General features: G+C 33.6%; 2 protein-coding genes across 3 annotated transcripts; both read right to left on the reverse strand.

Annotated features, from left to right (window-relative positions):
- LOC109345010 (protein SRG1) lies at positions 4581 to 6720 on the reverse strand. Its single transcript, XM_019583759.1, has 4 exons — positions 6395 to 6720; positions 5838 to 6085; positions 5413 to 5740; positions 4581 to 4953 (listed from the first exon to the last, which is right to left on the reverse strand). Exons 1-4 carry the CDS (start codon positions 6653 to 6655, stop codon positions 4693 to 4695), a joined length of 1098 nt encoding a protein of 365 aa, XP_019439304.1. The 5' UTR covers positions 6656 to 6720; the 3' UTR covers positions 4581 to 4692.
- On the reverse strand, positions 13024 to 22349 carry LOC109345011. Of its 2 annotated transcripts, XM_019583760.1 has the most exons (12): positions 22078 to 22349; positions 21821 to 21993; positions 20750 to 20822; positions 20413 to 20537; positions 19891 to 20286; positions 18529 to 19811; positions 17901 to 18319; positions 15892 to 17783; positions 15641 to 15798; positions 14801 to 14961; positions 14305 to 14462; positions 13024 to 13756 (listed from the first exon to the last, which is right to left on the reverse strand). In XM_019583760.1, exons 2-12 carry the CDS (start codon positions 21911 to 21913, stop codon positions 13538 to 13540), a joined length of 4977 nt encoding a protein of 1658 aa, XP_019439305.1. In that variant the 5' UTR covers positions 21914 to 21993; positions 22078 to 22349; the 3' UTR covers positions 13024 to 13537. The 2 variants fall into 2 exon arrangements, with proteins under 2 accessions (XP_019439305.1, XP_019439306.1); XM_019583761.1 differs by lacking the exon at positions 20750 to 20822 and having other exon boundaries at positions 21821 to 22349.

Raw genomic sequence — 22944 nt, forward strand, 5'->3', positions numbered from 1 at the left:
CTATAGCTAAGGGAGACAAGTTTAGTCTCAAATAGTGCCCCAACAATGACCTTGAAAGATACGAGATGCAAAAGATTCCTTATGCATATGCAGTAGGAAATCTAATGTATGCTCAACTTTGCACACATCCCGACATAGCATTTTTTGTGGGAGTTTTGGGCAGATATTTGAGTAATCCTGGAAGGCATCATTGGAAGGCAGTCAAACGTGTTATGCGTTACTTGAAGAGAACAAAGGAGTACATGCTCACTTATCGGAGATCTGAGAATTTAGAGATCATTGGGTACGCTCCAATTTTGCTTGATGTCTAGACAGTAGATGCTCCACCTCTAGATATGTGTTTGTATTGGTTGGAGGTGCTATCTCTTGGAAGTCTACGAAACAGACGTTTATAGCTCCTTCAAACATGGTTGTGGAGTTCATGGCTTATTTTGAAACATCAGACCATGGCATATGGTTGCGGAACTTTGTCACTGGCTTACGTGTGGTCGATGGTATTGAAAGACCATTGAGGATTTATTGTGACAACAAGTCCATGGTTCTTTACTCCAACAACAATAGGAGTTCTAGAAAGTCAAAATTCATTTACATAAAGTTTCTGGTTGTTAAAGAAAGTGTTCAAAAGGGACAAGTTTCCATAGAACATATAGGGACAAATTTTATGTTAGCTGATCCACTGACTAAGGGTTTGGTACCTAAAGTCTTTCATGAGCATGTTGCTCATATGGGTGTTGTTCCTTAGGATACCTTAGTTCAGTGGGAGTCTATATGTTTTATGTTTTACTTTGAATATTATATACAGTTTTTATACATAATAAAGTTGATGGTTTATTGTTTCATTTTGAAATTGTGCATTATAACTATTATGTTGCAATTAAAGATAAAGAATAAAGAAGGACCAGTTGGAAATAGACATGTTTGAGATCACATTGCATGAAATTTCCATGTCACTCATCCATATTTGATCTATGTCATTGAGTATATTAATATGGTGATCATCGTGATCGAGTCACTCTTAAGTGTGATGAAATTTGCGGTGGTTTCGTAGTTGATATATGAGATGGACCAAATTGTATTAAGGAGAAGTCTAAATGTAAATAGCATACGGATGCGCGCCTAAAGAACCTGTGATATAATTGTATCATGAAGATATGAAGCTCAAGTGGGAGATTGTTAGAAATTATAAATTTCTAATTAAGGTGAGCATCATATATTTGATACAATAATATTAGCTATTTATTTAGTTACATTATAAGTTATCTAATTACTGGCACCCATTAGATTTCTAAAAACTAATAACAGATATGAGCTTAATGGGTGGATACCCATGAGGTTGACCTATAGGGGATAATGAGAACCATATAAGTTAACGCATAAGGAAGGTTATGGTCCCCAACACACAAAATCAAATTCAGTTTTCTCTTCTCCCCATCAGAGTGAAAACGCAAGTCCCAAGAGGGATCAGGGATTTGGTTGAAGAAGGTCATCATACCACAAAACCTCTTTCAGAAACGTGGATCAAATGAGCACATCCAGGAACATGGATTCAGGTATGACATTGCACTCTTTATTTCATATATGTGTGTGAGAATCATGAGATTCAAGATCCTAGGATTGTTATTTCACCAATCATAAGGAATTCTCAACATAGTAAAGATATATCATCATACGAAATCAATATATAAAATATCCCCATATACCAAGAGATAACTTATCTCCTTAAATCCATTGAATGTTTAACCCGTGTCTTATTTTTTATTTTATAATATGTTTTAAAATGAAAACTTATCGAGAAAAGTGAAATAAGAGACATATCAAACAATCAATGAATTTAAAGAGATAAGTTATCTCCTAGTATGTGAAGATACTCTATTCTATACAAATTCTCCTAAACATGTTAACATTTTTAAACAATTTTTATTTATCATTCTTTATATTACTTGTGAAAGAATTTATTTATGGAAAAAAATATTTGAAAAAAATTAACAAATACAATTCAACCTGTTCAATCTCGGTCAAATTGAGTTCCTTGACTGGACTTGATTACTTTGCACCGACCGAGCTCATACACCCTCAGACATTGGTCACCTCACGCTCTAACTTTACTCTTTATTCTCTTAAGCATCATACTTTCTTATACCATTGAATTGTGGATTTCCCTTCCATCGTCATTTACTGTCTTCATCATCGGAGCACATTTTCAGGTATCTTCCTCGACGGGGCCAAACATACTCTAAGTGACTCAAGCCCTCACCCATCATAGGCGAATTCCTTCGAAGAGCACCACATCAGGCCTTCTAGCCTGACGGCCTCCAACCTAAGACGCATCCATCGGCAACTGAAGACCCCGAGCCAGGCCACAGCCTGACTCACCCTCCTATGATAGGGCATGAGAACAATTATCAACCACCAACTCTACCATTATCATCTTTGGCCACCCCACTCCCCTTCGTAATGCTTTGACCATCATCGTCCATTCTTCATCTTCCTTACTATCATTATCATGACAACTTTTTTCCCGACCAAATCTATATGATTTATATCATATATTAAAAATTAGAAAATGATTATTATTGATCGAATTTGATAGAATAACATTATGACAATGGATAAGTGATTGTTAAATATAATATTGAGGGACTTATTTTATTTCTTACATATGAGCTTATTTTTTAATTTGTTTATGCTCTACAATATGGGAACTTGAAAAGTGGTTTAACTTAGGAATGACAAAAATACTCGCCCCGTGGGTACCCATTAAAATACCCACAACGGATACCCGTAAAAATAGCTTATGGGTGGGAGCGGATATCATAAGCTTATGGGTGGGAGCTTATCTATTTTTGTATTATTTTATAATAAATTTAGTGATTAAAATATATGATAAATTTAACATATAAATAAATTTTATTATTCATATAATAATTATTTTATATGTATTGATTATTATAAAATATATAAATATATATTGAAACTTAAAAATCTGTGGGTATCCGCAAGTACCTGCTACCCGTGCGGGTATCCATAAATAATGTGGGTATGGGTACGGGAAAATAATACTCATGCTTGTTTCGCCTGTTGCCATCCCTAGTTTAACCGTGTTGACTACAAATTATATTGCATGACATTATGCATCATCTTTCAAATTAAATTTGAATGTGTACCCAAAAAATATTAAAAAATGTACCAAAAAAATTAAATCTGAATTAATTTATGTATCATTAGTAAGATCTAATAATGTAGAACAGTATAAGAAATATTAACTAATGAAAGATAATGTTGACATTGTGGAATTTAATAACAATAAAGTGGAGAAATAAAAGTGTTTTCACAATAAGAATTAGACAGATGCATAAAAAAGAAAACTTAAGCCAATGTATGCTAGCATTTGAAAACTCAAATTAAGTTTTCACTTCTTTATTGGAATTCATACTCAATTACAGTAAAACAAAAATTGGAAATGTCAAACCAACTAAAAAAAGTTTCCATTTAGTAGTAACCATGTTTGGAAATGTCAAACCACCTAAACCGGGGTGTTGAAAATCAACCGGTTCAAGTTTATTAGTTTGGATTAAATTCTTTGTATTTAACTTGTACGTCTTGTTCAATTGTTGCTTCGAATTTTTTTCCATCTATTCTGGTATCACCCATCTTAATCAGAACTACATTTTTATCATATTAATTATATTTCTTAATCATGCATCAGAAAAACTTAAAAAGTAGTAATTGTTAATGGTAGCACTTAGGTCATTTCAGCTCAGAGTCACTTTGAACCATCACCACTTTGCTTTGTTGGTGCTGCCATACCCCAATTATATGAACTAAATAAAACATTAATTCATATATTATATATGTGGGCCTCCCTTCTCTTCTCTCTATCACAAATAAAAACTCTCCTCTTAAGAACTATAAGACAACCAATGATTTTGTCCCCTTCTCTGATTGATTCTTTCATAAAAATATGTTTGTGTGGAAGTGTTCCACATGATTGCTTGCTTCTTTCCTAAATATAGAGAGAACAGTGCTAATAATGTCCTTCAAGTCCACTTGATTTCTGATGTTTAATGCTTTTTCATTGTAAACCTAAGTGACACATCAAAAGATTCTCTTATTAGGTTTAACGGTCCGGTTGAATTGAATAATTTCATATAATTAATAATTGTATTAAATGTCTATATTTTTTGGAATGGAATAAAACAAAATATTAGAATAGTGTTTTGCTTTATTTTTAATCATAAGGGAACTTTCTAGTTCACGTTTTGGGTTATTACGATTTAACTGGATATAATATGGTCGGACCAAAATTTCTCCGGTTTGAAGTTGTGCAACCCTTCATTTAGTTTAGAGTGCAAACTAGTATCATTTTCAAGACCGGTCCAACTCTACGTCCAAACCTCAAAAAAAATTGTTTTTCCATATATGTTTTGGGGATATATATATTAAATATAGTATAAAAATAGTGTTTAAATAACTAAATTGGCAACAAAATTTGGCAATAAAGGTCATAAAATATAAAGATGTCACTAGTTTCCATTGAATTATAGCATATACATGTTTTAATAAGAACAGTGAATCTTATGTAATTAAAAAGAATTGAGAAGCTTGACATTGATATTCTTATGTGGCTGATTTCTATAGACAGCCTAATAATTATAGTACTCCTAGTTGGGGAACTTGAGTGGGCCTATCTAGCTACTTTGTGTTTTTGGTTTGGATTCTGGCAAAGTCTAAGGTCTTTTTTCCTTGCAACTTGTTTGTTACATAGTGCTTGCTGTACTCTCCATGGTTGTATCTTCTATACTTGCATGGATGGTTTTCATCTATAAATTCCTGCATTGGACCAAGCTCTACTTCATAGCTTGGAGCATAAAATGTCACAATTGATAGTCTATCTTTCTCTTTATTAGCCACAGCTCTATGCTCCACACTCTTGTATTTTCCATTTGTAAGAACCTGCATAATGCATAATGCAAATTAGTGTTAAATTCGGATGAAATTTTTCTAAACACTTAACATTTTAACCCAAAACCTTAAGAAATAATATGTGTTTTCACTTATACTGCTATCACTTACGTAATTAGTAACTAATGTGGACAATCAAGAAAAAACGAAAACAATATTAATAATATAAGTTACGACAATTTTTGGCTTTATAAGAGAGAATACTTGGTATTTAGCCTTTTTTCATGCTTTTCTTAAGGGTAAGGGAAAAATTGCAATCAATATCTAATCCTCAATTCTTTAAAGGAAGAATGTGAAATTATTTTTCCTTTTTCCAGGACTACTCGGAGATTGGATCTAGCCATAAGAAGAATAGAATCTTTGGTCCATAAATAACTCAATTATTAAGCTAAATATTGTTACAAAGTTGTCAGAGATGAAAAGAAAAAGAGAAAAGCAGAAAAGACTTACTTCTATTGTGTCTCCAATGTTGATGACAAGAGCATTTGGAATTGGTTGAACAGGAACCCATTTACTGTCCTTGAGTATTTGAAGTCCCACTGGGCTTCCTTTTGCTTGCTGCAGCACAGTAAGGGCACTTCCATCTGAATGAGGGCTAAGACCCAACACAAGGTCAGGTCTTGAACATGGTGGGTAGTAATTCATCCTCATTGCTTGTACTGCCCCACCAAAAATCTTCTCAAATGCATCCCCTTCCAACTCTAGACCTAGACCTATGTATTTCAGCAGATTCTTGCATAATTTCCTTACTTCTCTTGAGTACACTTCCACTGTTTCACTGCATGAATATTCAATGTGTGTCTAAGATTTTTTTAACTATATTAAAAAGAATTGGACTAAAAAAGGTGAAAATATGGGACTATTATTTATGTTACCTAAATTTTTCTGGTCTCTTCGGCCATAGATTTGGACTCCTCATATAGTTAGGTTCAATTCCAAGAGCAAACATGTTGCACCAGTCCAACTTCTGGTCCTCTGAGAAAACAAAAGCTTGTCCATACCCTTGTACTGTACCTGGAACCATTTGATATTTCTGTTTCTCTTCCAAAGGTAGCATGAAAAAATCCTTGCTAATCTTCTCTATACTCTCCAGCAAATTGAGGTCCACCTCATGATTAATTACCTAATGACCACACTCAACATTAACTTTCCATAAAAATAAAATATTATAAAAAATCTACAAAAATATTGTGTACACCAAGAAGCGACACTTTTGACAATATCCTTTAGATTTATAGCATAAAGTAGACACTTTAGGGGACACCCTTCAGGTTTAAAGCACAAAATATGCTATTATGCTATAAACCCAAAAGGTGTCCCAAAAGTGTAACTCCTCAGTGTAGTAGCAAATAGTAGTAGTTTAGTAAAAGTCTAAACAATTATGAAATAGTAGTATCAACTAGCAAGAAAGTAGTGATAAGTTTTTTTTTACCTGAAAAAATCCCCACTCCTCACAAGCAGTTGCAAGGTTGAAAAGTTCAGTGAGAACTTCCTCTTTGTTACCTTTGCTAAGCTTAGAGAAATCAATGACTGGCATGTCACTGTTGTGTTGTGATACTGATGTAACAAGTGTTGGTCTTTCTGTCATGTGTCTTACAAATCTTTGAGGAATTGTCTTTGGCTTAGTTTTCCTTAGTTCTTGGACATCATCAATATGGCCAACGTTGATGAGAGAAATGGGTACAGGAGCCATGAAAACAGAAATAATTTGGAGTTACAGTTTTCTCTACAAATTGATTGATTGATCTATGTCTCTACTCTTTACCCTTAACTTCATATTTATAGCGGAATTTAGACCTTTGTGACGTTATATATTAAAAAAATCATAAAAATATTGCAACATTATATTAGTGTTACAGTATTTGTGCATAGACACATGAATCAGGAGTTTAAATCAAATCATTTTACTTTTAAGATTGGGGTTAGATGAAGTCATGTCTCATGTGTGAATAATTATGTGCAATAGTGATTGTTAGGTAGTGGAAATAACATGACTTTTAGAAGAGAGAAACGACTCTTATAATGACAAATCATGCTATGCCAAACATTAAAAAAGTAAAAAGAACAAATGTCATATAGGTATAATATTCATGAATTATGTTTTATGATAAAGAAGTTGATACCATATTCTTTAGTTATTTACATGCATCAAAAACATTCCTTGATATGTAGAAAAGAACCTCCCTCCATAAATTCAAAAAAGATGTTCATAGGGATCCACATCAGGCACATTATAATGGAATTTCGAGTTATAGGTGAGACTGGCACACTATCGTTTGGACCAAGTATTTAGTGGGCTATTTAATTTAATTGATTAAAGAGAAATATCATTTTTGTGATGTAAGTGCCATGATAAATAAATACATGTCATTCAATTACATTGAAGCAGTTTGGTGTTTAAGGGGGCATGCATTTGAGACTGAATTATTGAAAGCTAGAGAAGTCAGATTTCTCATGCTTCAAAAAAATGTCAAGCTAAACTTTCACATGCCATGTGAATAACTGGCTGCCTTTCAAATCATTCTCTAAAACATTTCTTGCATTTTATATGTCGAGATATAATCATAGCAATGCTATATATCATTTTTTCATATAATTTTTACCCCAAATTACTGTAGTTTAGGACCTCTTAGCTAATGCAATGAGAGAATCTTCACAAACTAGGTTCAACTATGTAGGGAAGAAAATTTCATAATTTTGTGCACATAGTAAGTGGCCTAACCCTTCCTTTTGCGTGATGCTAGTGCCAGTTTTAATATAATTTATAAAACTAGATTCTGTTCCCATGCTCCTGATTCCATACACTATTAATTAATCAAATGAATGACACGAAACTATATATGTGTACTATAATAATAGCCACACAAAGATATGTCACTAGCTGTTCCTTTTTTTACTTTTCTCCCTCTTTTCTTTTACTCTTAAGTGCCCCTTTGCCCCCTTTCTTAATACTTATTATTATACGAATGATATCACCAACCATAGCATAAAAAGGACATGTGAAAAAATATCAAGCTCTTGTACTATAGTTTATTAAGAACATTATGGAATTGGACTTATAGTAACTACAACTAGCTAGTGGTGCATGTTATTCTGTCCTGCAATCACCAGAATACTTATTGGAGTGGCATTAAAGTACTTGTAGTAGGGCCATTTTACATTGGCCGGAAAAAAATACCCCCATTCTGCAGACCAAATCTAGTGTAATTTATCATCATGCCTTTGTCTTCCTTACCATGCTTAAATCTTCCCAGCTTTTTGTTCCATCATGCACCGTTAAAAAAATTGGCTCCAACTGAATGGTCTTACTGGTTCAACTGTGAACCAGATATTTGGTTGGTCTGATCCTCTCATCAAACTAATTTTATATTAAAATTGGACGGTTCATTTCAATTTCAGTTAGTATAAGCCTAAAACTAATTAGTCGGATGGTTGGATTGGTTGGGTGGTGATTCAACCAATCTTTTTATATTCGAAAACAAATTCTTTCAACTTATTTGTAGTTATGTTTTTTATTTATTAGATTATGTTCTAGCAAAATATTAGTTGTTTAATTAAATTTTAAACATTTTTGTACATTTTTGTTGAAATTAAAATGTAAAGCATATATTTTTTATAATATTTTCAATTTATTTGTAACATTTTTGTGGTAGTGATTAATATCTTAATTCAATATCATACTGTTTTTAAATTTAGACTATAGAATTATTAAATAATATCATTATAAATTTTTTAATTTTTTAATATAAATTAAGTTAATCGATACAATCATTAACCGAGTCATTGACAGCCAGAATTTAATGATACTACTATGTAATTAAATTTCTACTAGTAGTCTTATATCAAACGTGAGTTTCTAAGTATTTATTTAATATTCAAATTCACAATAAATAATAAACTAAAACTACCCTAGAGTTAATAAATTAAACTCTGCTTACCTTAAATACCACATATATCTTATTAAAAAATGTTTAAATGATATTCTGGTCTTTTATTCCGTATTCAATTTCTATTTTCATCCTTTATTAAAGATCTAGTTTGACCATCAGTTTTGAGAAGGTTGTAAACTCAACTGGAAAAAAAGACCAAAATACTACTTAAGCTAGCTCTAACAAAATTTAATGCAGTAAAATTCTGCTATAAGTGCTGACTCTATTTGGGTGCATGATTTTGTGTTAAAGATATACTATATTAGAGCACTTACCTACCAGGGCTTTGATTTAATTTGTTGCCCAGAAATCTGATAGTCATTTATTTATTTATTTTAATGTTTATTTGCTCAAGCTCATCTTATTGTTCTTGCAATGGATGTGTGATTTGTTTGATTGAACCTTCACATTTTGATTCCTCCAATTGATCTCCATGCTAATGTGCTTAAAATGTTTTGCCATATATTGTTCGATATTTTAAGTATGAGTTAGTGTAATGAGGAAGTCTCACATTGTGTACAAATTGATGAGTTAAAGAGCATAGATGAACCCATTGACCTAATATCTTAAGATTTTGAGTCCAAATGTGGTATAAAACTCAATTATTATTGTTTATTAGGCAGATATCACTATACGTAAAGTAATCATAGCATACTACATAAGTTGCTACAGACATTGACAACTTACAAAGGTTGAGTCCCACAAGCATTCTTTATCTTGGCAATGATACAAAATATAAAAAACAAAAATAGTAGTTCAGTGGACACTGTCACTGAAGATAATGTTCGTACTCAGCGCATGCTACTGTCTAAGGTGTACTGAAATGGAAATATTTCCACAACAAAGAAAAAAGTAAGATCTTAGAATCTTAAGAAGAGGATAAACACATGGGTACACGGGTTAAACCCTTCAGACATAACTACAAGTAAAATAAAACATAACTACAAATAAAATATTAAGATTTTTATATGGGCAAGATTAAATTTTATTAATGAGATATGAATCTATATGATTAAGAAAGACTTAGAAATTAAAGTTTGAACATAGTTTATGATAGAGTTTCATATAATTGACTGCATCTACTTAGATAAATGCTTGTTGTTGTTGGATAAAAAAATATGAGGGTACCCGACCTATACAATAATATTGTATGATAAAAGAGTGCAAAGCAAAACACCCAGCCAAGCAACAAGGATTAGAGGTAAGCAGTTAAATTACAATTGTTAATATTTGGTTTAAATATGTTTTTGTTACTTCAAATTAATTTAATATTTGGTTTTAGTTCATGTAATTTTTTGTTCTGGGACTTATTATTTCTAAAATTTTGGTTTTAGTTCTTACTGATAATATATCTAATATCATATGTAGTAGCAAATGTCATGTCAATTAATGATGTGAGTTATTACGGGGTTAACACATCATTGATAAAGACAAACTAACTAAATACATATTTAAGCCTAGAATGTAATTAAAGATAAATCTAACTAAATTCTGATTCTCTTTCAAAATCTAACTATTTAAAATAAGTTATACCACCCTCAAAAGAATGATGCTACCAATTATTTGTGCTTATCCTGCATAAAGATGGCCCTAAGTTTTCTACTTAAAATGTAAAAGGCTTGAAATTCAACCATCCCATTGTAACTTTAGTAGGTATCCAAAAGTATTTTGCACCATTATTTTCTAGCCACCATAAGATTCTTTAGACTAAGATTTTCTTCCTAGGCTGCTTCTCATGTCAGGGCCTACCCTATTTAAGCTGTAAGTTCTTCTTTGTGAAAAAGAGAAAGCCTATTAAAGATACTAAATTCTTGCCAATTTGACTATGTTTACCATTAAAAATAAGTTCTTTATACTAAGAAATGTCGGTTTTTTATGCAAGTAGTGTTAAATATTGTAGCAAATTTTATAAAATTAAAATGAATTATCATATGCATATAAGATTTTAGTGTTGTTCACTTGTCAAATCTAAGGATATAATAATATAATTTAAGGGTAGCAAATAGATTATTCAATGCTCAATTGAACTTAACTAGGCTCGATCAACATGATATATAGACCCTCTCATTTGAGGTGAAAGACAATCTAGCTAAGTCTTTCTCATTTAGGAGACAAAGGTATTATGAGTTTTAGAAAAGTGAAAAAAGAAAATCACAAACTTTTCTCTCAAACAAGAATTATTTAGAAGCTAGGATTAGGGTTAAATACATCTAACATTTGAGTGTTAATATAATGGCCTAAGGTCCTCTTTGTAATAATGTTAAGTCTGAGCCAAGAGAGAATTAGAGGCAAATCAATGTGCAGTCTTGCCCCAGTGTCTAAATATCTTAGTTGAACACAAGACATGGAATATGTCATTGCTATATAGTTTCACCTTCATTTCTTAGTCATTAATTAATTAAACATGTTGAACAAATCTTGTTAATATTTGGTATTGAACAATTTAAGTATGGTTATGCATTTTGTAATATCACTACATCACTCTCTTCCTTTTACATGATTCCTTATAATGGTGGTGACTGGGATGACCAACCTATGCTATGGTCACCTCAACAAATGTTTTTTCTTAATTTTACTATATAACAAAAATTATGGCACCCTCATTTTTAAATTTTTATGTATTAATGGTATATATTGAATGTTAGTAGTCTCATTCATTTTTGTCAAGTTTATTTCTCCCTAGTATTTATGTATTAGTAATTATTATCAACTTTATTTCATATAATATGTGTGTGCTAGTAAAAAAAAATTCGTTACATTTAAGTCATATGGTCTTTAATATTACCTAGGCTATGCCACTAATTTGTCATACATCCTAGTACAAACATGTGTTTACTAGTAACATTTTTTTAATACTATTAAGGGTATTTCCTCACATTTTTTAGTAAAAATTAATCTTTTTTGGGGTGCGTAACTGTCTCTCCTAAATCTTGCTATCAGGAATCGAACATTTGACCTTTTTAGGTTACCAATCAGGTTTGTCTATTAAAACATGACTCTTCATGATAGGAATCATATTAGCTTAAGCCAAAGGATCACATATACCATTTCAAATATGGGAATCACTTATCATATCCATATAGTGTTCATGGCTGTTCTAGTCCATCCAATACACATCTAAATATGCACTTGTGTGAGGCAAAACACCATATAGAAGCTACAAGGTTTGTGTTAATCCTACGCACTGCTACCCAGACAAAGGATTTGACCTTATGGGAGAAATTGATTTCTAGTAGGCATACCCAAAAGGGAAGCGAAGTTGTTAGGAGAAGGAATAATAAAATGGAAATATAATTACCTACAAAATGTTGGTCTAGTGATGTAAAACCTCACTAGATACTCAGAAAGACCAAATGGTTAAAGATTCGATTCTGATAGCGATATTTGTTGGGAGGGGCATCCACTCCTGATAGGGATTAGTTCCTTAGCCATAGAATATAGGATACCCTTGGTAGTACCAAAAAATGGAAATATGATTTTTAAGAAAATAAGTCTAAGAGTCAAGAGATCATGTCTTATCTAGATTAGAAGAGAGATGGAAAATTTTCAACAATTAATACAGTCAGTAACAGATATCTCTATCATGTGAATTCCTAAAAAATGAAAATTCCAGGAAGTGGAAGCAAGAAAAGATTAATAGAATTGAACAATGGAGGATTATGCAGAAAAGAAAGATGATAAAACCTAGGTACTAATGTATGTGCTCATTTTGCAAAGAAAGGACCCAGTGATTTCCAAACAAAGGAACACAAGGTATGTAAAGGGCCATTCAAGGATCTGACAGCCAACATATATAAGTTATCTATGAATTATTAATGTCAAACCTACAAATTTTGAACTCAACTCACTTAAATAATCCAACCTAACTTTAAGCTTCAAATTGTTAGTTGAGTTCAAAAAAGGAACATAAAAGGACGACTCAGTGCACGAAAATTCCACTTAGTAGAGTATGAGGAGCATAAATATATGCGGTCTTACCTCTATAAATGGAGAGACAATTTTCAGGATTTAAATTTGTGACTTTATCATCACTAAGCAACAATAATGAACATATAACTCCAAAAGCTAAGCATGACTGATACAAACGTTTGTAGTCAATTGCACAAAGACATGCTCAATGGCACAAAGAATGTGAATCTTTCTGCAAGAAATTCTATTCATTCAAAATTTTGCTATGATAACATAAAAAGAGAGTTTATAGTATATAATGTACCTAGTATAGCTATATCAGTATTCAAAGCCCTCAAAAATGGTTGCCTAACATTTCAGGACTCTATTCTTCTTCCCAGGGCTCCATGTTAGTGGAGCAAAGAATGCAGCACTGAACTATTACATCATATCCATCTCTGGTGTCACTAGATAACCAGAAATGCCTTCCCTATTTCTAATCCATAAATTTTAAGGGTGAGTATTTTGTACCCCTATCCACCTTAAGAAGAATCTCAACCACTAAAAATATGGTGCAAAATTTTGTGTTCAATCGCATTTGTACAAATGTACACAAGGGTAACAGATTGCGGGAAAATCCGCTATCTTTGCAAGTTTCCAAGTGCCAGCCTAGGGTAGATATCCTTTATCCTTTCCTTTCATGATGCCATCTTGGTAGAGAATTAAAACCGAAAAAATAAGTTATGTACAATATCAAGTTAATCTCTAGCACCGCCAAGACCGGCAAGACGTATTGCATTTGTTGCCATCAAAACCAGATGTACAAGCTCGTCTGCATCCTGGAAGCTGAAATCAATGACCCTCCTAATAGATTTTATACAGTCTCTATTCCGTGCCTCTTCCATGTTCACATTAGCAGCCGCAAAAGCGCTCTGGCATTTTCCAGAAGCCTCCATTGCAAAATTTATATCCTGAGTCTGAAAAATCACAAAACAACCTTTACCAAGCTTTCCACACAAAAATTATGAACAAATGTAATAAATCCTTAACATTTGGTAATTTGTGTCTTTAAATAAGCGAAGTGCTCATTATTAGTGTGAACCAGGAGAAATGATACTAGAACCTGAAAATTTTGCCTCCAGCTATCCACTAAAAACTAAAGTCTAAAACATATTGCATTAGAAAGTGCTCAGTGCCAGTATGAAAGGTCAATACAACATGCTTTTTATATAACAATCAATATTATAGCTTTTTAGGAATTTCAGGCATGACCCAAGATCTTACATGCAATAGAAAGTTGTCTGCAGAAAAAATATCAACTTCTCCTGCATAGCATAAACAGCCGACATTTATACTGATTTTTTTTCCAAACATGTTATCTAGGGAAGAATCACACTTCTCACTGTTATCTTCTATCAGTAAAAGCCTAGATCCCCCAAACTATGCATTCCTAATACTTCAGGATCAAAGCACCAAGACAGACCTTCAAAATAAAACATAAGGTTTACCAACAAACAAAACTTACAAAGTCAAGAAGCCTGACCAAATTCGGGCGAGTTTGAGCAGATATGACTTGGTTACCAGAAACATGATTATTAGTAGCCATGGGGAAGGTAGCCTTATATACTCCCGTCTGATTGTTTAAGTTATCAACATCGGATGCAGAAGATGAAGAAGATTCACCTAAACAATAGGGTAAAATAAATAGTTACACGTGTTTGACAAAATGAGGCGTGGGTCCATCAGACAGGTTGCTAATATTAAGGAAGAGGCTATCAACAGCAAGTCCTGTACAATCCATTATATTGTCCCATTGAAACCCCAAACAATAAAGACATAATACTATGATGTGCACTGACTTCCTTCAAACAGGAAAAATCAGTTTCGGAATATAAAAAGGTTCACTTTTACTCGAACTAATTTTGATGGTACATTGCCCACAGAAGTTTGCAAAATCCACATCAACAATGCATGACAAGCATGAAGACATAAATACATATATCAACGCTATGTAGCATTACCTTGAGAAACCATTTGTAGAGTTGTTTGCAACTCATGCCAATCCATATTTGTGCTAGGATGTTTACAGTAAACAACTCTCATGTAAGCCACCTCCATGCATTTATAAGACAAAGCAGCAGCTGCCATTTCTTGGTGCCTTTCATATTCATGGGCACAGGACCTGAAAACATTTCAAGGCATTTTATGATTGAAGAATAGCTCAAGAAAAAGACAATAGCCCGTCAAACTTTGGGGTCATCTATGGAACAATTTTAGGCCAAGAATTATAAAGTACAAAATTGATCTATGCGGACACTGCTGCAAAGTTGAGAAGTGTTAATTAAAGATATTCTATCTACCTATGAAACACAATTTACACGCCCACCCACCCAAAAATAAAACAAAATAAAAACTAAATTAATACATAAAACTAGAGCCAAGAACATTTCTTACAGTGCATACAAGCACACAAGTTAGGCTTAAAATTTAAATAACTGTAACAACTAGACTGTAGCCTTATTCCATAGCTCAATACTGTCTACAAAAGCAGAATAAAAAAACCCACAAAAAGCAGAGGCCCTTGGAAGGAAAACTAAGACATTCCCTACAACAACTGAAGAGATATTTTCAGATAAATGCTTACTAGCAAAAAAAGGATAAATTGTTATTTCTTTATATTTAATTTGATTGCCCTGTACACATCGAAAATTATCCAAAGAAATACATGTCATTACCAAATTATATGTCCTTCAGTCTTTTATCTAAAAATGTATTCTTTTTGCAATTAAATTGAATAGTGGTACAAATCTAACATCAAAAAAATAATAAATTTACTTACTGCTTCAGAGTATTTTACTTACTTGAAAAGATTAGCTGCAGTGGCATAAAGTTGTGTTGGATTCATATCCTTGTGCTTGCTACTCTCATTGTGACAATTTTCTACAAGAGATGCTCCATGCAGAAACTTCAATGCAGCATCAAAGTATGTCTCATTGCTCTCAAACTCAAACCCAGAGTTCTATGAAGTAAACAACATTTAAATCATCAATTATACAAAGATGCTAGATACAATCAAAATATGTAAAGCAAAATCTTGAAATAATGAAATAACCTTATAATGATCAGCTCTATTTTTTAGTTTAGTGGCTTCTTCCAGCATGTTACGGGCAGTTTGGCTAGACTTTGTTTGCATGGGACTTGACACAATGAGATGTTGGTCAGGAACCTTTTCTGGGTTATAATTAACTCCAACATTGCTACTAAGATCAACTGATTTTCTCATTGTCTTGGCCACATCACCATTGCCAGACACATGGACTGGAAGCTCATTAGTCTTACCTCCCTTTTGAAATCCAGGTGCAGTTCTAGAACCCACATACAATGTTTCACTTTTAACCTCACTCACCGAAGATGTGAGAACTAAGGATTTCCCATTTCTAGATTCTGGGTTAGCTTCATTTTCTTCTTCAAAGCCCTGAATCAGGTTCTGCTGAGGGATATTCGATCTATCAGTTTGAGCATCCATTTTCAGAACTGAACTCTCCAAGTCTTTTTGTTTTACTTTGGTTTTCTTTCCAGCTTCACTTGACCCATGTCTTAGAGCATTTTTCTGACTAATATTATCAATCTCGTGTTTAGACTTAGGAGAACTGCATTTAGCATTATTTTTAGTCTCAGGAACATATGCGTGATAACTAGGATCAACTGCTGAGCCATGCCTCCCACCATTTTTGGAATAACCATTCTCTAAAGCTGAAAGCTTCATCTTATCTTTACCAACCTTGGAACCAGACCTCCGGTCCTTTTCCTTACCGTGCAAGGATGTAACCTTACCAGATTTCTGCAAAGAAAGTTCACTTTCCTGGTTGTTCTTGTGTACTTTCTCTTCATGATGCATAGCATTGGCACAACTGCCATGTTGCACAACAGGCACACCAACTTCAGACAGATGGTCATTCTTAATTTCAGAAGTTTTAGCCCGGACCCTCACTTTGTCTTTTACATCTTCAACCCCGTACTCTATTGAAGAAACTTTGTGGCATGCAAGATGTAAGTTATGTGAAATTCTATCCTTCAATTTTACTGATAGCATTCCCTCCGTATTATCTGCACTTCTCCTGGAACCTATGGAAGAGAGACCACCTTTTGAAGCATCATCCCTTTCTGAAATGCCCCCTACCGCCAGAATATGCTTATTCAATTTGGAGGTCCTCAAAGATGAGGAGGTAACAGACTCTACAGGTGAACCTATCACATCTTCAAGATTTGGTTTTGCTATATGAGACACTAAAACCTTAGAAGAGCTTGAAGTTGGTGCCAATGAAATTTGTCCAGAGCCAAAATCCTTGCCCGACTGACCAATACCATCTAAAGATTTATGGGACTCGGTATTTATTCTATGCTTCTTTGGCTTCTGAGCTTTATCGATAAATTTTACTTTTGTCCCAACATTCATTTGGTCTCTACTGCCTGACATGCAAACATGCATCATCCCACCTTTATTCGACTTATCATCAACTTCCATTACTGATTTTGCCTCTGTACTCAAAATTCTAGACTTCTTTTCCTTCCTAAACCCACTTGCATTGCCCTCTTTGCCACACTGCTTATCATCCTCCAAGGAGAATGAATCATCATGCTTCTCATTATCTACCCAGTCCTTAAATTTCCTTTTCTTCACTGAAATATCATTTTTACTACCATGTTTTACATCAAAGGACTCGACATCTGACTGAGACTGATCTCCAACTTTCTTTACAGGGTCTAATAAGTTGTCCTCTACATCCTCAGGTAAACAATAGTTATCATACTTCTGCATATCCACCCCACTAGCCTTTGCTGGCTGACCATTTCTTGATTTTAGGCCGACCTTATAAAGGCCCATGCTAGGCTTTAACTGCTTCTCAGCATAGCAAACATCCTCAGTTTTTGATTTCATAGGAGTTCCTGATCTGTATTGATCAGCATCCATCTTACGTTTCAATTTAATAAGCTTTTTGTCACCTGCACAAATGTAATAACATCAACATATTTTAATTAAAAACGTCTATATATGTTTATTCGCACAATAAAAATAAATCCTAAGTAAGCAATATATCAATTCTGAAATGAATGAGGTACCTCCATTTATTTGTTTTTGCATCTCTCTAGCCACATGCCTTTCTTCTTTCAATTTGTTACATGTGCTAAAATGTCTAGAAGTCATCTGCTCCATCGGGCTTGAGTCTTCAGGATGCTGATTCATGTCAGTCAAGCTTAAAATTTTTCCAGATTCTCGAGCATTGATCATGCGATTATTGAATCCTAGCATTGTCTTTTCCTTAATAGCATGTCTCTTCTTTCCTCGTGCGGACAATACATCAGAACTGGACTTTTCCTGATTCGGGCCAATCTGTACAGCATCAGAACTCACTCCACTTGCAATTCCCGCGGCATGACTTTGGATGTTATTCTTACCCTCAGAAATTGGAATTTGATATGACGCATACAGTGCATTTGTTGTCTCCTCCTCACTGATTTCACACCAATTCATTCCAGGCCTAACAGCAATTTAGAAGTACAATGAGGAGGCAATAAAACATAGCACAGACGAATTATGCAAAACACAGAAATTAAAACTTATTTAATATAATTGATGTATCATTCAAGATAATCCTCAACTTTTGCTTATAATACAGCATCAAACCAAGCATATACCTAGCATAATATGTTCATGCATAATTCCAACCAAAATGGGCAATCAACTTACAGCCAATTTTGCATGCTACACAACCATTTCTCTGGAAGCTGCTCAAGCTTTATTCCAGTAGGTAGAAGCCGCCATTTCTCGCAACTATCACAACATACCCAATTTTCTGCAATAAGTTGAGGTGCTGATACAGCTGATGTAATCATTTCAGGAGCATGTTTATTTTCAACAACAGGAAATGAACCTGAAGCATCTTTTGTACATGGCTCAGCGAGCAACTGATCATTCACTTTATTGACATTACGCCTTTTCGTTGTTTTAGCCCCAAATGCACTCTGTTTGACAAAATTATCAATGTTAGTATTTTTTATTGCACTGTTACCAGGTGGACCGTTGACTTTCGATTCTGATTTTTTCCCTTTCAATGAATCTCTGTTACTATCTCTGACCTTATTATCCTTCAGTGACTTTGTTTTATTCATTTTACTTGTACCAGAAGTAACATCAATGCCAGCGCTCTCTTTATCAGTTACCTTTGGATTATTAATACACCCAAAGCTATCTTTTCTTGCAACAGCCTCAGCTTTTCCAAGACTCTGACAAACTTTTGACTTATTCTTGCCCTCAGATAGTGCCTTCTTCTTCTGGTTGGTCTCATGTTTTTGAGGATCTTGGTCTACCTTACATTTTACAGCATCACACTCAACGTTTTCAGAAATCATAGAAGTAACATTACACTTATCATTATTCTTAGGGACGGGAAAATTATCCTTGCAAGGATTTTCCAGCTCATGCTCTAAAATATTTTTCATAAAACCATTTCCCGCTCTTTGCTTTTCAATTTTATCAAAACCTTGACCAGATATTGGCTCCAGTGAATCTGGCTTCACTGCTCCAACAGAAACCATTCTACCTTCCACGCGACCCTTATTAACCTCCTTGGAAACTTTAGAAGCTTTTCCAGTGACTTTCGTAGTTCCACCAGCATCAAAAATCAAACTTGACAGAGGCATACATTTCAAATCATTAGAGAGAATTTCCTTACAGTCTGGTGTTATATTTCCTAAATTTTTATTTGAATGCAATGTCATATCATTCATATGCTTCAATTCCAACTGCTTTTCGCTAAGTCTCCCTATTCTCACTTTCTGCTTCTTCAAATGCCCATCCCCAACAAGAGAATCAGATTCTCCAGTAGACATAGAACTAGGTTCTTGATAAACATTAGCAGAAGACATATATCTGCCGTCTCCAATAACGTTTTCCTTTTTTATCAAGTATAGCATGCTTTCAGGTAGAGGTGATTTTAGAACACCCGTGGGGATAGGAAATGAAGTCATAACCTGTATCATTAAATAGAAACTAAATACTTAAGTATTTTTTATGGACATAAAAAGTATAGAAATAGAAAGGGTCCTCTACCTGAATAATTACAGCCGGAGAATCATTAACATTCTCTTTAGATACAGTTGGCATGCCTTCACTTTCCACAGGGCTGTTCCCCATTGAGGAAGATGGAGAGTTATCAAGTCCAAGGCCACTATAAATAGCTCCATTCTTTTGTGCAAAGATATTAGGTTTCACTTTGATTCGAAGCTTCAATGTTCTTCGGTCAGTTGAATTTCCTGATTTTTTTGTAGTATCATCTTTTACAGTGGACCTGTCAGCTACTTCACTGGAAGAAATCATTCCTTCCTTCTTCACTGAACCATCAACTGAAGGTGCTCTTACATTATGAATTAAATGTGAACTATAGGAACAAGTTCCAAGCCTCGAAGAAGGCACAGTTGAAGATGCTTTGGACCTATGAGACGCAACCTGTATTACAACATAACCCACAGTGCTCAATTAACCGGTATTCCTTCCAATACGGACATATGCTGGCAGCATATATTACCTTCCTATCAAACAGTAAAAATATCAGTAACATAAATAATGCTATACCTCCTTGTGGAGATTGATAGGAGAATTTGGTGAGCAGTGGTTTCTTTGTGGAGTCTTTGGGTGAGACTCAACACGAGAGCGTTCGTAGGTAGGTAAGAATGAACCATAGCTACCATATTTTGAACCTGAAAAATATCATATCTCATTGTTATAATGGTGAGTTGCTTACTTGCATGTACAGTTAGCTTGTGAAAGTTGTAATAATTCTGTTAAACAGTTAGTTTGGGAGAGACGTATGATTCTTAAATCTCTAAGCAATATCAGACTTAAATCTGAACAGTGAGATCATCATTTCTGTGGATGCGAAGACAGCTCTTTCATTTCCTATGTCACTCACCCAAATTCTCGGCAGTAACACCACCTTCAAAATCCTTTTGAAAATGGCCCAGAACATGTTGAATCCTCTCATCCTTCATGCAACATGAAACAATTTATTAATCCTAATATTTTCATAAAGAAGGCAGCCCAATACACGAGACTCCCACCAAGAGGACTTTCAAATAAAAATGGCACTAATCAACAATAATCACCAGGAGTGAAGCATGACAATTACAGGAACAGTGAAGATCAGCAACAAGAATTATCATTATTTCTATTATCTGATTTGTATGTATTAATCTTCTATAGGCCAAGATATAAATGCACATACACATTGCATCAATCTCAGAAATACCTAGAAAATCAACTCACATCAAAAAACTATTATGCAAAAGAACAAATGGTGTATCACATAACTTACTCTACTAGTTATTGTATTGTTATTATGTGTGTGGTAGATACACTTACTTGGTAACTAGTCAACTATGATTTTCACTTGCGATGCAGCAAGTTAAGCATCTGCATTCTACAGTATCACATTGCCAACAAAATCAATTTTAAATTCATTATATGTATTGGCAGTTTTCAAGGGTTGATTCAGAAAGAAGAAACCCGGGAATTCTGGTATGATTCTGAATCACTTTATCAATGCAAAAGAAGAAACCCGGGAATTCTAGTATGATTCTAAATCACTTCATCAATGCTGATTTTTTTTCCACTAACAAACAATGCAGCTAAGCTTATGAAGCCAAATAGCCAAAGTTATCTTCAGCTTGTTTGATATTAATTCAATTCCTTACTTCCTTCACATACAAGTCTAATCTGAGAAACTCTCTGCTCCATAATTTCCCTCAGAAACCAAACACATTGACACATTGAAAGGCCATACTCAATGATAGTACACTAATCAAAACTATTATTCATTCCTATTTGATGAATAACTATAAATCAAGGTTCTAAATTGCAGTTGCGGTTATATTACTTAAAATGCAGCCAAAGCCACTGCATTTACATTTTTATAACAGTGATGACCACCAAACCAAATTCAAAATAGCTTACAATTTTAAACTAAATTAAAGTAAGCCCTTACAATGTAAGAGAGAGAATCAAGGTAAATGTTATCTTCATCATAATCCTTATCAGAGAAAGCCTCTCCTTCCTCCAATTCAGTGTTGTTTTCCATCTCCACCACAGCACCAAAAATCTCAAATCCTAGACCAAACCCAGAACCCAAATAGTAGTTTTTTCACACTGGAACCTTCCCTGGAGTCCAGCATCACTTTATTCAAACCCCAAAAAAATGATGAAAAAAATAAAAAATAAAAATTTAAATACAAAAACACCGACCCACAAAAGCAAACACAAAATTCTCCAAAACCCAGAAGGGGAATTACGTGATCATGCCATTGGAACACCCTTCATCATCGATTGAAGGAGCATATAAACGAGAAGAAAAAACATAACTTGCATTGAAAATTGAATCATTCAGTTTAACAAAACAATTTGATGAAGCGGTGGAGATCGGTGGAAACTGGAATGGGTTTTAACGGCGAGTTCAAAACGGATTCCTAATAGTTCTCACTGTTCTCTCTATCTATATTTTGATGTGTGCACACAACAGAGGAGAATAACTGTGTAAGCTTTCTCGTAGTTTTTATTATTTAATTAACAATTGATTATTTTATTAATATTCATGGTAATAAATTAATAATCTAATGATAATTTACATAAATATATTTATACCATTTCATCATTATTTCCAATTTTGGTTAGTGTTTGACTACGAGGATAATTTGAGAATACTAGAATACCATTAAATAATTTTTTTGGAGTTTATAATTATTTATTTAAATTTAAATTCTTATATTCAACGATGGAAGATTAGTTCCTTTTGAAATGTTCCATTATCGAAGTAAATTTTATATAGATGAATAAGATATTCTCAAAATATATAACACAAAACCATATGATAATTAGATAGATATCATGCATAAGAACTTGTTTGTCAACCAACTCTATTAACTTTGTTAACTACGAATAACTTTGATTATAATCATTATTATTATTTTAAACTTAGTTATCTATATATGTGCTTGTAAGAAAAAATGTTTTCTTTTCGACAATGAAATACAAGAGAGAAAATGTACAAATGTGAATTTGTGAGCATGAGTATGAGAATAAGCTATAAGTTATATGTTACTTTTGCTTGTTTTA

This window comes from Lupinus angustifolius, chromosome LG04 (genome assembly GCF_001865875.1).
Source record: "Lupinus angustifolius cultivar Tanjil chromosome LG04, LupAngTanjil_v1.0, whole genome shotgun sequence".
NCBI lineage: Eukaryota > Viridiplantae > Streptophyta > Magnoliopsida > Fabales > Fabaceae > Lupinus > Lupinus angustifolius.

Excerpts from the sequence above, each read along its gene's own strand:
- LOC109345010 (XM_019583759.1), bottom strand. The coding sequence starts at position 6,655 with ATGGCTCCTGTACCCATTTCTCTCATCAACGTTGGCCATATTGATGAT. Across the intron at positions 6,086-6,394 it reads AGGAGTGGGGATTTTTTCAG|GTAATTAATCATGAGGTGGA; the intron begins GTAAAAAAAAAC and ends TGTGGTCATTAG. Across the intron at positions 4,954-5,412 it reads ACATTGGAGACACAATAGAA|GTTCTTACAAATGGAAAATA; the intron begins GTAAGTCTTTTC and ends TGCATTATGCAG.
- LOC109345011 (XM_019583760.1), bottom strand. The coding sequence starts at position 21,913 with ATGGAAAACAACACTGAATTGGAGGAAGGAGAGGCTTTCTCTGATAAG. Across the intron at positions 20,538-20,749 it reads TGTTACTGCCGAGAATTTGG|GTTCAAAATATGGTAGCTAT; the intron begins GTGAGTGACATA and ends GATATTTTTCAG. Across the intron at positions 14,463-14,800 it reads TCTACAAATGGTTTCTCAAG|GTGAATCTTCTTCATCTTCT; the intron begins GTAATGCTACAT and ends CCTATTGTTTAG.